We start from the raw sequence: 16,029 nt of genomic DNA, 5'->3' as shown, positions 1-16,029 counted from the left end.
CGACGATTTACAGCAGACGGAGCAGCCTGGACGGGACCGGGACGGGGGGTCATTACCGGCGGGGGACACACACACACCGGCAAACCGGACACCCACACACACACACACCCCACCACCCCTTCCCAGCACCCCCAGACCCCCCCCCCGCCGCCATCCCAGCACCCAGAGCCCCAGCACGAACCGAATCGGACCGAACCGGAGCGAATCCCCCCTCACGCCGCCGCCGCCGCCAACGGTCGCCCCGCGCGCCCCCTCACAGGAAAAAAAAAGGCGGGAAGCGGCGCGCGGCCGTTAACCCGGCACCCCCGCCCGCCCGCCCGCGCGCGCACCTTTTAAATTTTCCGCCATTTTCTATCGCCGCTTTTTTTTTTTTTTTTTTTTTTCTTCTTCCCTTTCCTTTTCACCCCACCTCCTCCTCTTTTTTTTTTTTTTTTTTTTTTTTTTTTTTTTTTTTAATTCCCTTCCTCTCTCTCTCCCCCTCCACTTCCGCCCGGCGAGCAGCGCGCGGCGCAAGGAGAGGGCGTGCCCTCCTCCTATTTCCCCGCCCCGCCCTCTTCCCATTGGCAGTAGCGCCGCCTCATTTGCATACTCCCTCCCGGCAGCCTCCGCGCGTCCGCCGCGTAACCCACCCTCCCCAAAAAAACCCGATTTTCACCCATTTCCTTCACCGCTCCCACACCGCTCGGGTGGCGGAGCCCGCTCCTCCCCCCCCCCCCATCTTCACCCCGGGGGGGAACCGATCCCGCCGGCCTCACCCTCCGCGCCTTCCTCCCCTCCACAGCCGCGCCGCCGCAGCTCCCCGCCTCATTAATAGCTCATTAATAAAACGGTAATTAATCAGCGCGGACGGTTCCCTTGTCCAAATAGCCTTTTATTCCGCGTCTTGCTGGGGGTAGGAGGGGGGGGGTGTAAATTTGGGGGGCAGGAGGAGGCCAGCGGCCCCCCCCCCCCCCCCTTGGAGATGGGTGGGAGGGGGGGGGGCAACATGGCGCCGGGGGGGGGGGAGCACAGGCTTTGGGTTTTTTTTTGGGGGGGGCACAAGCTTTGGGGTTTTTTTTGAGGGGGGCACAAGCTTTGGGGGTTTTTTGGGGGGGGGGCACAAGCTTTGGGGGTTTTTTTGGAGGGGGGCACAAGCTTTGGGGTTTTTTTTGGGAGGGGGGGGCTCAGTCGTCCCACTCGTCGTCTTCGTCCTCCTCTTCGCCATCGTCCCCCTCGTCTGAGGGAAAGGAAGGGGGGGGGGTGGTTAGGGTGGGGGTGGGGGGGGTGTTTGGGGGGGTGGGGGACACGGACACGCGTGGGGGGGTCGTGGGGGGCTCACCCGAGGAGTGGATGACGCGGCTGCGCTTCTGCATGACGTCCATGAGGGCCCCCACCAGCCCCCCGGCGTTGGGGTTGGGGCTGCTGCAGCTTTCGGGGGCTTCGGGGGTCTGGGGGGGGAGGGGGGGGGGGGCAGGTCAGGGTTGCCCCCCGGGGGCTGCCGGTACTGTGGTGATGGCCCCCCCAGGGGATCGGGGGACCCCCCCCCCCTCATGTCAACCCCAGAGGTTCATGGGACCCCCCCCAACCAACCCCAAGGGATCATGGGGGACCCCCAATCACCCCCAGAGGACCATGAGACCCCCCCCCAACAGCTCCAGGGGATCATGGGGACCCCCCCCCCCCCAGCCAACCCCAAGAGATCATGGGACCCCCCCCCCAAACCACCCCCAGAGGATCAGGGGACCCCCCCAACCACCCCCAGCACATCACGGGACCCCCCCCAAGGGATCATGGGGGACCCCCAACCCCCCCAAGAGATCATGGGACCCCCCCCCAACAGCCTCAGGGGATCATGGGGACCCGCCACCCCCAGGATGGGACCCCCCCAACCCCCCCAGAAGACCATGGGACCCCCCCCAACCACCCCCAGAGGGTCATGGGACCCCCCCAGAAGACCATGGGACCCCCCCCCCCCAACCACCCCCAGAGGGTCATGGGACCCCCCCAACCCCCCCATAAGACCATGGGACCCCCCCCCCCAACCACCCCCAAAGGGTCATGGGACCCCCCCCAGAAGACCATAGGACCCCCCCAACCAACCCCAGAGAGTCATGGGACCCCCCCAACCCCCCCAGAAGACCATGGGCCCCCCCCCCCACCCCCCCCCGCGGGTCATGGGACCCCCCCCCCAACCCCCCCCGAAGACCATGGGACCCCCCAAACCACCCCCAGAGGGTCATGGGACCCCCCCCCAACCCCCCCAGAAGACCATGGGACCCCCCAAACCACCCCCAGAGGGTCATGGGACCCCCCCAGCCCCCCCCCAGAAGACCATGGGACCCCCCCCAAAGATCAGGGACCCCCCCCCCCACCTTGTTGAGGGTGACTCCCTGTCGGATCTGGTCCAGCAGAGCCCCCCGGCCCGAGGGGGGCGGGGCGGTGGGCGGGGCGGGGCCACCGGAGGGAGGCGGGGGCGGGGGAGGTGGAGGAGGGGGCGGAGCCGCGCCCGAGGGGGCGTGTCCGCGGGCCGGGGGCGGGGCGGCGGAGCGGGAGGGCGGGGCGGCGGAAGCCCCGCCCCGGGGAGGGGGAGGGGGGCCCCCCGTGGGGGGGGGCGGGGGGAGCGGCCCCGAGCGGCTGCGGGGGGGGCCGGGGGGGGGGGGGAGGAGGAGGGGGGGGGGCCCCCCCCGGCCCGGCGGGGGGGGGGGACCTGGGGAGGGGGGAGAAACGTTCGTTAATTAGTGCCTTAATGAGCGGGGGGGGGGGGCTGGAGGGGTTGTGAAATGGGGGGGGTGTATAGATTCTGTAATGGGGGGGGGGCTGTATGGATTCTGTAATGGGGGGGGGTTCTATGGACCTTACCATGGGGGGCCATATAGATCCTATAATGTGTGTGGGGCCATATGGGCACTCTAATTGGGGGGGGGGGGGTGGTTCTAGGGACCTATAATGGGGGGACATATAGATCCTATAATGTGTGTGGGGCCATATGGGCACTGTAATGGGGGAGAATTTCTATGGACCTTACCATGGGGGGGGGGGCATATGGATCCTATAATGCATGGGGGCCATATGGACACTCTAATGGGGGACATATAGATCCTATAATGTGTGTGGACCATATGGGCACTGTAATGGGGGAGAATTTCTATGGACCTTACCATGGGAGGGGGGGGGCATATGGATCCTGTAATGTGTGTGGGCCGTATGGATTCTGTAATGGGGGGGTGGTTCTATGGACCTTACCATGGGGGGGGTCATATAGATCCTATAATGTTTGGGGGCTGTATGGACACGGTAATGGGGGGGGAAGTTCTATGGATCTTACCATGGGAGGGGGTCATATAGATCCTACAATGTGTGTGGGCCGTATGGATCCTGTGATGGGAGGGTGGTTCTATGGACCTTACCATGGGGGGGGGGTTATAGATCCTATAATGTGTGTGGGCTGTATGGATCCTGTGATGGGAGGGTGGTTCTATGGACCTTACTGGGGGGGTCATATAGATCCTATAATGTGTGGGGGCCATATGGATGCTGTAATGAGGCAGAATTTCTATGGACCTTACCCTGGAGGGGGCATATGGATCCTATAGCGCGTGGGGGCCATATGGACACCATAAGGGGGGGGCCCTATGGATCCTATAACGGGCTTTTTGGGGGAGCACAGAGCCCTTGAAATTTTTTGGGGGGGATGGGGGCGTGGGAAATCCGGATCCTATAACGCCCAGGCGGAGGAGATCCATACGGCCCCTGGGCGGGGGGTGCCTATAGGTGCCGGGGGCGGGTTTTGGGGAGGGGGACGCACGCGGGACTCACCCTGGCGGCGCATCTCCTCGCGCACGGCCTGCAACCCCCCCCGGCCCTGGATGAAGTCGTGGATGAGGCGGGAGGTTTCGGCATCGGCCAGCTGCGCCTCGCTGATCCCGGCGCGGGAGAACAGCGCCCGCAGAGCGGGGTCCAGCGCCGCCACCTGCGCCCCCCCCAAATAACAACGTCACCCCAAAAATAACGGCAGCCCAATGTCATCCCAAAAATAACGGCAGCCCAAACGTCGTCGGCCCAGAAATAACGTCAGCCCAAAAATAACGTCACCCCAAATAACGTCACCCCAAACATCATCGGCCCAAAAATAACGTCAGCCCAAAAATAACGTCACCCCAAATAACGTCACGCCAATAATAACGTCACCCCAAACAACGTCACCCCAAACAACGTCAGCCCAAAAATAACGTCAGCCCAAATAACGTCAGCCCAATGTCATCCCAAAAATAACGTCAGCCCAAACGTCGTCGGCCCAGAAATAACGTCAGCCCAAATAACGTCACCCCAAATAACGTCACCCCAAAAATAACGGCAGCCCAAATAACGTCACCCCAAATAACGTCACCCCAAAACTAACGTCAGCCCAAAAATAACGTCACGCCAATAATAACGTCATCCCAAACAACGTCACCCCAAACAACGTCAGCCCAAAAATAACGTCAGCCCAAATAACGTCAGCCCAAATAACGTCAGCCCAATGTCATCCCCAAAATAACGTCAGTCCAAACGTCATCGGCTCAGAAATAACGTCAGCCCAAATAACGTCACCCGAAACAATGTCATCCCAAAAATAATGTCATCCCAAAAATAACGTCTTCCCAAAAATAACGTCAGCCCAAATAACGTCAGCCCAATGTCATCCCAAAAATAACGTCAGCCCATATGTCATCGGCCCAGAAATAACGTCAGCCCAAATAACGTCACCCCAAATAACGTCACCCCAAACATCATCGGCCCAAAAATAACGTCAGCCCAAAAATAATGTCACCCCAAATAACGTCACGCCAATAATAACGTCATCCCAAACAACGTCACCCCAAACAACGTCATCCCAAAAATAACGTCATCCCAAAAATAACGTCATCCCAAAAATAACGTCAGCCCAATGTCATCCCAAAAATAACGTCAGCCCAAACGTCGTCGGCCCAGAAATAACGTCAGCCCAAATAACGTCACCCCAAATAACGTCACCCCAAAAATAACGGCAGCCCAAATAACGTCAGCCCAAAAATAACGTCAGCCCAAATAACGTCAGCCCAATGTCATCCCAAAAATAACGTCAGTCCAAACGTCATCGGCTCAGAAATAACGTCAGCCCAAATAACGTCACCCGAAACAATGTCATCCCAAAAATAATGTCATCCCAAAAATAACGTCTTCCCAAAAATAACGTCAGCCCAAATAACGTCAGCCCAATGTCATCCCAAAAATAACATCAGCCCAAATGTCATCGGCCCAGAAATAACGTCAGCCCAAATAACGTCACCCCAAATAACGTCACCCCAAACATCATCGGCCCAAAAATAACGTCAGCCCAAAAATAACGTCACCCCAAATAACGTCACGCCAATAATAACGTCACCCCAAACAACGTCACCCCAAACAACGTCATCCCAAAAATGAACGTCAGCCCAAAAATAACGTCAGCCCAAAAATAACGTCAGCCCAAATAACGTCAGCCCAATGTCATCCCAAAAATAACGTCAGCCCAAACGTCGTCGGCCCAGAAATAACGTCAGCCCAAATAACGTCACCCCAAATAACGTCACCCCAAAAATAACGGCAGCCCAAATAACGTCACCCCAAATAACGTCACCCCAAAAATAACGTCAGCCCAAATAACGTCAGCCCAATGTCATCCCAAAAATAACGTCAGCCCAAACGTTGTCGGCCCAGAAATAACGGCAGCCCAAATAACGTCACCCCAAATAACGTCACCCCAAAAATAACGGCAGCCCAAATAACGTCACCCCAAATAACGTCACCCCAAAAATAACGTCAGCCCAAATAACGTCAGCCCAATGTCATCCCAAAAATAACGTCAGCCCAAACGTTGTCGGCCCAGAAATAACGTCAGCCCAAATAACGTCACCCCAAACAACGTCACCCCAAAAATAACGTCAGCCCAAATAACGTCACCCCAAATAACGTCACCCCAAAAATAACGTCAGCCCAAACGTCACCCCAAAAATAACGTCAGCCCAAACATCGTCGGCCCAGAAATAACGTCAGCCCAAATAACGTCACCCCAAAAATAACGTCACCCCAAACATCATCAGCCCAAAAATAACGTCAGCCCAAAAATGTCACCCCAAATAACGTCACCCCAAATAACGTCACCCCAATGTCATCCCAAAAATAACGTCAGCCCAAAAATAACATCACCCCAAATAATGTCACCCCAAATAACGTCACTCCAAATAACGTCAACCCAAAAATAACGCTACCCCAAATAATGTCACCCCAATAATAACGTCACCCCAAATAACGTCACCCCAAAAATAACGTCAGCCCAAAAATAACGTCACCCCAAACAACGTCATCCCAAAAATAACGTCAGCCCAAACATCATCAGCCCAAATAACATCACCCCAAATAACATCACCCCAATGTCATCCCAAAAATAATGTCACCCCAAAAATAACGTCACCCCAAAAATAACGTCAACCCAAATAACGTCAACCCAAATAACGTCAACCCAAAAATAACGTCGCCCCAAATAACATCAACCCAAATAACGTCAACCCAAAAATAACGCCAGCCCAAATAACGTCACCCCAATAACATCTCCCCAAATAACGTCACCCCAAATAATGTCACTCCAAAATAACGTCACCCCAAATAACGTCACCCCAAATAACGTCAACCCAAAAATAATGTCACCCCAAATAACGTCACCCCAAATAACGTCAACCCAAAAATAACGTCAACCCAAAAATAACGTCACCCCAAATAACGTCAACCCCAAAATAATGTCACCCCAAATAACGTCACCCCAAATAACGTCAACCCAAATAACGTCAACCCAAAAATAACACCAGCCCAAATAACGTCACCCCAATAATAACATCTCCCCAAATAACGTCACCCCAAATAATGTCACTCCAAAATAACGTCACCCCAAATAACATCACCCCAAATAACGTCAACCCAAAAATAACGTCACCCCAAATAACGTCACCCCAAATAACGTCAACCCAAAAATAACGTCACCCCAAATAACGTCACCCCAAATAACGTCAACCCAAAAATAACGTCAACCCAAAAATAACGTCACCCCAAACTGTCACCCCAAACTGTCACCCCACGGCGGAGGGCGGGGGGGGGGGACACACACACGCGGGAGCCACTTACATCGAAACCGTTATTGGGGTCCCAGCCGATGTGACCGACGTGCCTGGATTTGGGGGGGGGGGGGGGAGCAGCTATTGAGGAGCTGCCCCCTATGGGGACCCCCCCCCAATATGTGCCCCTCCCCCCCCCCCCCCCGGTGGTCCCGGACCCACTTGAAGCCGGAGGGCGCCCCGATATCGGCCTTGGAGATTTTCTTGCGCCCCTTCTTCTGCTCGCCGCCTGCCGCCGGGGGGGGGGGTCCCCGCCGGGGTGGGGGTCCCCGCCGGGGGGGTGGGCAACCCCCGGTAACGGGACGCCGTGATGTCCGGGTTGGCGATGGGGACGGCCGGCAGCGGGGGGGCTGCGAGGGGCAAAAAAAACCCAAATGAGAAACTCGCGGTGGGGCGACGACACCCCGAAAAGGGAACGGGGACCCCCCCAGCGCCCCCCGCTATGGGGCAGGTACTGGGGACCCCCCCTCGCTTATGGGGGGGGGGCACCGGGGACCCTTCCCCACTATGGGGGGGCACTAGGGACCCCCACCCACTCTATGGGGCAGGTACTGGGGACCCCCCCCCCGCTCTTGGGGGGGCACTGGAGACCCTTCCCCACTATGAGGGGGGCACTGGGGACCCCCCCTCGCTATGGGGGGGCACCGGAGACCCTTCCCCACTATGGGGGGGACACTGGGGACCCCCCCTCGCTATGGGGGGGGCACCGGAGACCCTTCCCCACTATGGGGGGGGCACTGGAGACCCCTCCCCACTATGAGGGGGGCACTGGGGACCCCCCCCGCTCTTGGGGGGGCAATGAAGACCCTTCCCCACTATGGGGGGGGCACTGGGGAACCCCCCTCGCTATGGGGGGGCACTGGAGACCCTTCCCCACTATGGGGGGGGGCACTGGGGACCCCCCCTCGCTATGGGGGCAGGTACTGGAGACCCCCCCTCGCTATGGGGGGGGCACTGGAGACCCTTCCCCACTATGAGGGGGGCACTGGGGACCCCCCCCTCGCTATGGGGGGGGCACCGGAGACCCCTCCCCACTATGGGGGGGGCACTGGGGACCCCCCCCGCTCTTGGGGGAGCAATGAAGACCCTTCCCCACTATGGGGGGGGCACTGGGGAACCCCCCTCGCTATGGGGGGGGCAACTGGAGACCCTTCCCCACTATGGGGGGGGCACTGGGGACCCCCCCTCGCTATGGGGGGGGCACTGGAGACCCTTCCCCACTATGGGGGGGGGCACTGGGGACCCCCCCTCGCTATGGGGGCAGGTACTGGAGACCCCCCCTCGCTATGGGGGGGGCACTGGAGACCCCCCCCCACTATGGGGGGGGCACTCACCGCTGCCATCGGCGGTGGCCGCCGGGGTCCGGGACAAACTCCCGCAGCGCTCTGGGGGGGGACACACACACACACACATAAGGGCTGTCCCCTTATGCCCCCCCCCCCCCAAAATTCTGCCGCCCCCCCCCCCAAATCACAAAGCCCCCCGGACGGCGGGGGGGGCCACACTTACCATCTCCGGGGGGTGGCGGGGGCGGGAGCTGCTGCTTTTCTGGGGGGGAGAAGGGGAGAAGGGGTCTGGGGGGGTCTGAGGGGGCAATGGGGGGGGGGGGGGTTTTGGGGGGGGGTCTGTTTTCTCACCCGCCCGCTGCTGGCGCCGGCGCAGCCGCTCCTGGACGAGCCCCTCGAAGGCGGCCGCCTCCCCCTCGTCCGCGAAGTTCAGCCCCGCCCGGCCCTCCTGGGCGGCCAATCAATCAGGGGGCGTGACCCGAGGGACACGCCCACAGGCCCCTCCCACCTGTCCTCGGCCCCACCCCTCGGCCCCACCCTCGCACCTGCCCTCGGCCCCACCCCTTGGCCCCTCCCTCCCACATGCTCTCAGCCCCACCCTTCGGCCCCACCCACATGTCCTAAGCCCCACCCCTTGGTCCCTCCCACATGTCCTAAGCCCCACCCCTCAGCTCCACCCCTCGGCCCCACCCTCCCACCTGCTCTCAGCCCCACCCACATGTCCTAAGCCCCACCCCTTAGCCCCACCCCTTGGCCCCACCCTCCCACATGCTCTCAGCCCCACCCTTCGGCCCCACCCACATGTCCTAAGCCCCACCCCTTGGTCCCTCCCACATGTCCTAAGCCCCACCCCTCAGCTCCACCCCTCGGCCCCACCCTCCCACCTGCTCTCAGCCCAACCCACATGTCCTAAGCCCCACCCCTTAGCCCCACCCCTCGGCCCCTCCCTCCCACCTGCCCTCAGCCCCGCCTCTCGGCCCCTCCCACATGTCCTAAGCCCCACCCCTCGGCCCCTCCCACATGTCCTAAGCCCCACCCCTCAGCCCCACCCTCCCACCTGCCCTCAGCCCCACCCCTCGACCTCTCCCATGTGCCCTCAGCCCCACCCCTCGACCCCTCCCATGTGCCCTCAGCCCCACCCCTCGGCCCCTCCCACATGCCCTAAGCCACACCCCTCGGCCCCTCCCTCCCACCCGCCCTCAGCCCCGCCCCTCGGCCCCTCCCACCTCCCCCCAGCCCCACCGCGACACCCTTAGCCCCTCCCACGGCCCCTTTAGCTCCGCCCCAGACCTCTCCGCCCCTCCCACCGTCCCCGAGCCCCGCCCACAGGGCCCCTCCCGGCCCCGCCCACTCACGTGGGAGGCGAAGGTGTGGAAGAAGGGGGTGGGGGCCGCGTACCCCATCTCCCCGTGCAGCTCCTGCTCCCACCACAGGCTCCCGGCCTGCGGCACAGCGGGGGGCACCCGGAGACCCTCAGGGACCCCTCCTGACCCCGGGACCCCCCCCAGGACCCCCAAGAGACCCTCAGGGACCCCCCCAAGAGACCCCCAAGACCCTCAGGGACCCCCCAGGACCCCCCCAGGACCCCAAGAGACCCTCAGGGACCCCCTGGGAACCCCCCAGCACCCCCCCAAGACCCTCAGGAACCCCCCCCCGACCCTGGGACCCCCCCCAGGACCCCCAAGAGACCCTCAGGGACCCCCCCAAGAGACCCCCAAGACCCTCAGGGACCCCCTGGGAACCCCCCAGGAACCCCCAAGACCCTCAGGGACACCCTGAGACCCCCCCCCAGGACCCCCCCAAGACCCTCAGGAACCCCCCCGACCCTGGGACCCCCCCCCAGGACCCCCAAGAGACCCTCAGGGACACCCTGGGACCCCCCCAGGAACCCCCAAGACCCTCAGAGCCCCCCCAGGACCTCCCCAAGAGACCCCCCAAGACCCTCAGGGACACCTTGAGACCCCCCCCAGGAACCCCCAAGACCCTCAGAGCCCCCCCAGGCCCTCCCCAAGAGACCCCCAAGACCCTCAGGGACCACCCGGGACCCCCCCAAGACCCTCAGGGACCCCCCAGGACCCCCCAAGGACCCCAAGAGACCCTCAGGGACCCTCCCAGGAACCCCCAAGACCCTCAGGGACACCCTGAGACACCCCCCCAGGACCCCCCCAAGACCCTCAGGAACCCCCCCTGACCCTGGGACCCCCCTCAGGACCCCCAAGAGACCCTCAGGGACACCCTGAGACCCCCCACAGGACCCCCCCAAGACCCTCAGGAACTCCCCCTGACCCTGGGACCCCCCCCCAGGACCCCCAAGAGACCCTCAGGGACACCCTGGGAACCCCCCAGGAACCCCCAAGACCCTCAGGGCCCCCTCAGGACCTCACCAAAAGACCCCCCAAGACCGTCAGGGACCCCCCAGGACCCCCCAGAGACCCTCAGGGACACCTTGAGACCCCCCCAGGAACCCCCAAGACCCTCAGGGCCCCCCCAGGCCCTCCCCAAGAGACCCCCCAAGACCCTCAGGGACCCCCCAGGACCCCCAAGAGACCCTCAGGGACACCTTGAGACCCCCCCAGGAACCCCCAAGACCCTCAGGGCCCCCCCAGGCCCTCCCCCAGAGACCCCCAAGACCCTCAGGGACCCCCCGGGACCCCCCCAAGACTCTCAGGGACCCTCCCAGGAACCCCCAAGACCCTCAGGGCCCCCCCAGGCCCTCCCCAAGAGACCCCCAAGACCCTCAGGGCCCCCCCAGGACCCTCCCAAGACTCTCAGGGCCCCCCCAGGACCCCCCAGAGACCCTCAGGGCCCCCCCAGGACCTCCCCAAGAGACCCCCCAAGACCCTCAGGGACCCCCCAGGACCCCCAAGAGACCCTCAGGGACACCTTGAGACCCCCCCCCAGGAACCCCCAAGACCCTCAGAGCCCCCCCAGGACCCCCCCAAGACTCTCAGGGCCCCCCCAGAGACCCTCAGGGCCCCCCCGGGCCCTCCCCAAGAGACCCCCAAGACCCTCAGGGCCCCCCCAGGACCCTCCCAAGACCCTCAGGGCCCCCCCAGGACCCCCCCAGGACCCCCCAGACCCCCCCCGGCCCCCCACTCACGGGCAGGCAGTAGAGGCGGATGAAGTAGGAGCGGCGGGGGCTGTCCCGCACCAGGCAGGCGACCCCGCAGCCCCTCTTGGCCCAGGCCCCCCCCGGCCCCCCCAGCTCCGCCACCACCAGCTGCGCCACCGCCGTCGCCAGCGTCTGCGGGGACACCGAGGGTTCGGACCCCCCCCGCACCCTGCGACCACCCCCCCCCCCAAAACCCCCCAGTGCCTCACGTTTCTCTCCTGAGACACCAAGTTCCCCCCCCCCCAAATCCCGCTCAGGGCCCCCCCAGACCTTCATGGGACCCCCCAGGTCCCTCCAGTACCCAATGACCCTCCCAGACCCCCCCAATCCCCCCCCAGGACCTCCATGAGACCCCCAGCACCCCCCCCCCCAGATCCTTCCAGTACCCAATGACCCTCCCAGACCCCCCCCAATCCCCCCCCAGGACCTCCATGAGACCCCCAGCACCCTCCCAGACCCCCCCAGACCCCCCCCAGCACCCCCCCCCCCAGATCCCTCCAGTACCCAATGACCCTCCCAGACCCCCCCAATCCCCCCCCCAGGACCTCCATGGGACCCCCAGCACCCTCCCAGACCCCCCCAGTACCCAATGACCCCCCCAGACCCCCCCCAGCACCCCCCCCAGATCCCTCCAGTACCCAATGACCCCCCCAGACCCCCCCCAGCACCCCCCCCAGATCCCTCCAGTACCCAATGACCCTCCCAGACCCCCCCAATCCCCCCCCAGGACCTCCATGAGACCCCCAGCACCCCCCCCCAGATCCTTCCAGTACCCAATGACCCTCCCAGACCCCCCAATCCCCCCCCAGGACCTCCATGGGACCCCCAGCACCCTCCCAGACCCCCCCAGTACCCAATGACCCCCCCAGACCCCCCCCCCAGCACCCCCCCCCCAGATCCCTCCAGTACCCAATGACCCTCCCAGACCCCCCAATCCCCCCCCAGGACCTCCATGGGACCCCCAGCACCCTCCCAGACCCCCCCAGTACCCAATGACCCCCCCAGACCCCCCCCAGCACCCCCCCCAGGTCCCTCCAGTACCCAATGACCCTCCCAGACCCCCCCAATCCCCCCCCAGGACCTCCATGGGACCCCCAGCACCCTCCCAGACCCCCCCAGTACCCAATGACCCCCCAGACCCCCCCCCAGCACCCCCCCCCAGGTCCCTCCAGTACCCAATGACCCCCCCAGACCCTTCCATGGGACCCCAAGCCCCCCAGGAATCCCCCTTAGGACCCCCCCCCAGTTCCCCTCCTCGCCCCACCAAGGCCACCAAGTGCCCCCCCCCCCCCCAAATCCCCCTCAGGGCCCCCAGGACCTCCATGGGACCCCCAGCACCCCCCCCAGCTCCTTCCAGTACCCAATGACCCCCCCAGACCCCCCCCAAACCCTCCCATGGGACCCCAAGCCCCCCAGGAATCCCCCTTAGGACCCCCCCCAGTTCCCCTCCTCACCCCACCAAGGCCACCAAGTGCCCCCCCACCCCCCAAATCCCCCTCAGGGCCCCCAGGACCTCCATGGGACCCCCAGGTCCCCCCCCCAGCCCCCCCCCAGCCCCTCACCACACATTTCCGGCCCAGGAGCTCGAAAAGCCGCAGGTTTTCCTGCTGCTGCAGGAGCCCCGAGGGGACGTTGTCGCCCCCCGGGGCCCCCCCCCGACCCCTATGGCTCATTGCCCGGATGCCTGGGACCCTCCGCTGGATACCTGGGACCCCCCCAAAATGTCTGGATCTGCCCCCCCCCACCCCCCTCCCCTGGGTCCCTCAGAGAGGCTTCTTCCGCCCGGAAGCACCCAGGGCCCTGAGGTGGCGGGGACGTCACCTCCGGACTGGGAGGGGGAACTGGGGTAACTGGGAGGGACTGGGAAGGATGGAGAGGACCTGGGAAGGACTGGGAGCAGCCTCTCTGCAAACACAGGCAGCCACGGGGCCGAAACTAGGGATACTGGGAAGAAATGGGAAGCACTGGGGGGAACTGGGAGGGACTGGAAGGGGACTGGGAGGGACTGGGAAGGATGGAGAGGACCTGGGAAGGACTGGGAGCAGCCTCTCTGCAAACACAGGCAGCCACGGGGCTGAAACTAGGGATACTGGGAAGAAATGGGAAGCACTGGGGGGAACTGGGAGGAACTGGAAGGGGACTGGGGTGACTGGGAGGGACTGGGGGCAGCCTCTCTGCAAACACAGGCAGCCACGGGGCTGAAACTAGGGATACTGGGAAGAAATGGGAAGCACTGGGGGGAACTGGGAGGGACTGGAAGGGGACTGGGGTGACTGGGAGGGACTGGGGGCAGCCTCTCTGCAAACACAGGCAGCCACGGGGCCGAAACTAGGGATACTGGGAAGAAATGGGAAGCACTGGGGGGAACTGGGAGGGACTGGGAAGGATGGAGAGGACCTGGGAGGGACTGGGAGCAGCCTCTCTGCAAACACACGCAGCCACGGAGCCGAAACTAGGGATACTGGGAAGAAATGGGAAGCACTGGGGGGAACTGGGAGGAACTGGAAGGGGACTGGGAGGGACTGGAAAGGATGGAGAGGACCTGGGAGGGACTGGGAGCAGCCTCTCTGCAAACACACGCAGCCACGGGGCTGAAACTAGGGATACTGGGAAGAAATGGGAAGCACTGGAGGGAACTGGGAGGGACTGGAAGGGGACTGGGGTGACTGGGAGGGACTGGGGGCAGCCTCTCTGCAAACACAGGCAGCCACGGGGCTGAAACTAGGGATACTGGGAAGAAATGGGAAGCACTGGGGGGAACTGGGAGGGACTGGAAGGGGACTGGGGTGACTGGGAGGGACTGGGGGCAGCCTCTCTGCAAACACAGGCAGCCACGGAGCCAAAACTAGGGATACTGGGAAGAAATGGGAAGCACTGGGGGGAACTGGGAGGGACTGGAAGGGGACTGGGGTGACTGGGAGGGACTGGGGGCAGCCTCTCTGCAAACACAGGCAGCCACGGAGCCGAAACTAGGGATACTGGGAAGAAATGGGAAGCACTGGGGGGAACTGGGAGGGACTGGGAAGGATGGAGAGGACCTGGGAGGGACTGGGAGCAGCCTCTCTGCAAACACACGCAGCCACGGAGCCGAAACTAGGGATACTGGGAAGAAATGGGAAGCACTGGGGGGAACTGGGAGGAACTGGAAGGGGACTGGGAGGGACTGGGAAGGATGGAGAGGACCTGGGAGGGACTGGGAGCAGCCTCTCTGCAAACACAGGCAGCCACGGGGCCGAAACTAGGGATACTGGGAAGAAATGGGAAGCACTGGGGGGAACTGGGAGGGACTGGGAAGGATGGAGAGGACCTGGGAGGGACTGGGAGCAGCCTCTCTGCAAACACAGGCAGCCACGGGGCCGAAACTAGGGATACTGGGAAGAAATGGGAAGCACTGGGGGGAACTGGGAGGGACTGGAAGGGGACTGGGAGGGACTGGGAAGGATGGAGAGGACCTGGGAGGGACTGGGAGCAGCCTCTCTGCAAACGCAGGCAGCCACGGAGCCGAAACTAGGGATACTGGGAAGAAATGGGAAGCACTGGGGGGAACTGGGAGGAACTGGAAGGGGACTGGGAGGGACTGGGAAGGATGGAGAGGACCTGGGAGGGACTGGGAGCAGCCTCTCTGCAAACACAGGCAGCCACGGGGCCGAAACTAGGGATACTGGGAAGAAATGGGAAGCACTGGGGGGAACTGGGAGGGACTGGAAGGGGACTGGGAGGGACTGGGAAGGATGGAGAGGACCTGGGAGGGACTGGGAGCAGCCTCTCTGCAAACGCAGGCAGCCACGGAGCCGAAACTAGGGATACTGGGAAGAAATGGGAAGCACTGGGGGGAACTGGGAGGGACTGGGAAGGATGGAGAGGACCTGGGAGGGACTGGGAGCAGCCTCTCTGCAAACACACGCAGCCACGGAGCCGAAACTAGGGATACTGGGAAGAAATGGGAAGCACTGGGGGGAACTGGGAGGAACTGGAAGGGGACTGGGGTGACTGGGAGGGACTGGGGGCAGCCTCTCTGCAAACACAGGCAGCCACGGAGCCAAAACTAGGGATACTGGGAAGTAATGGGAAGCACTGGGGGGAACTGGGAGGGACTGGGAAGGATGGAGAGGACCTGGGAGGGACTGGGAGCAGCCTCTCTGCAAACGCAGGCAGCCACGGAGCCGAAACTAGGGATACTGGGAAGAAATGGGAAGCACTGGGGGGAACTGGGAGGAACTGGAAGGGGACTGGGGTGACTGGGAGGGACTGGGGGCAGCCTCTCTGCAAACACAGGCAGCCACGGAGCCAAAACTAGGGATACTGGGAAGAAATGGGAAGCACTGGGGGGAACTGGGAGGGACTGGGAAGGATGGAGAGGACCTGGGAGGGACTGGGAGCAGCCTCTCTGCAAACACACGCAGCCACGGAGCCGAAACTAGGGATACTGGGAAGAAATGGGAAGCACTGGGGGGAACTGGGAGGAACTGGAAGGGGACTGGGAGGG

The 16,029-nt window shown here is 63.1% G+C and overlaps 1 protein-coding gene across 1 annotated transcript; it reads right to left on the bottom strand.

Moving 5' to 3' along the window:
• Window positions 1-1,068: 1,068 nt before the first annotated feature.
• On the bottom strand, window positions 1,069-14,311 carry WAS (WASP actin nucleation promoting factor). Its single transcript, XM_049793312.1, is given in 18 exon segments — window positions 1,069-1,216; window positions 1,319-1,427; window positions 2,352-2,482; window positions 2,567-2,678; window positions 2,839-2,920; window positions 3,546-3,618; window positions 3,796-3,949; window positions 7,156-7,198; window positions 7,308-7,471; window positions 7,473-7,495; window positions 8,480-8,530; window positions 8,655-8,693; window positions 8,783-8,879; window positions 9,787-9,873; window positions 11,532-11,675; window positions 13,106-13,568; window positions 13,941-14,065; window positions 14,211-14,311. Coding segments are annotated over 16 exon segments (1,473 nt in total). The 5' UTR covers window positions 13,217-13,568; window positions 13,941-14,065; window positions 14,211-14,311; the 3' UTR covers window positions 1,069-1,163.
• Between the last annotated feature and the right edge of the window lie 1,718 nt (window positions 14,312-16,029).

This window comes from Accipiter gentilis, chromosome 38 (assembly GCF_929443795.1).
Source record: "Accipiter gentilis chromosome 38, bAccGen1.1, whole genome shotgun sequence".
Lineage (NCBI taxonomy): Eukaryota > Metazoa > Chordata > Aves > Accipitriformes > Accipitridae > Astur > Astur gentilis.
This window is presented reverse-complemented; position numbering and strand designations above follow the sequence as displayed.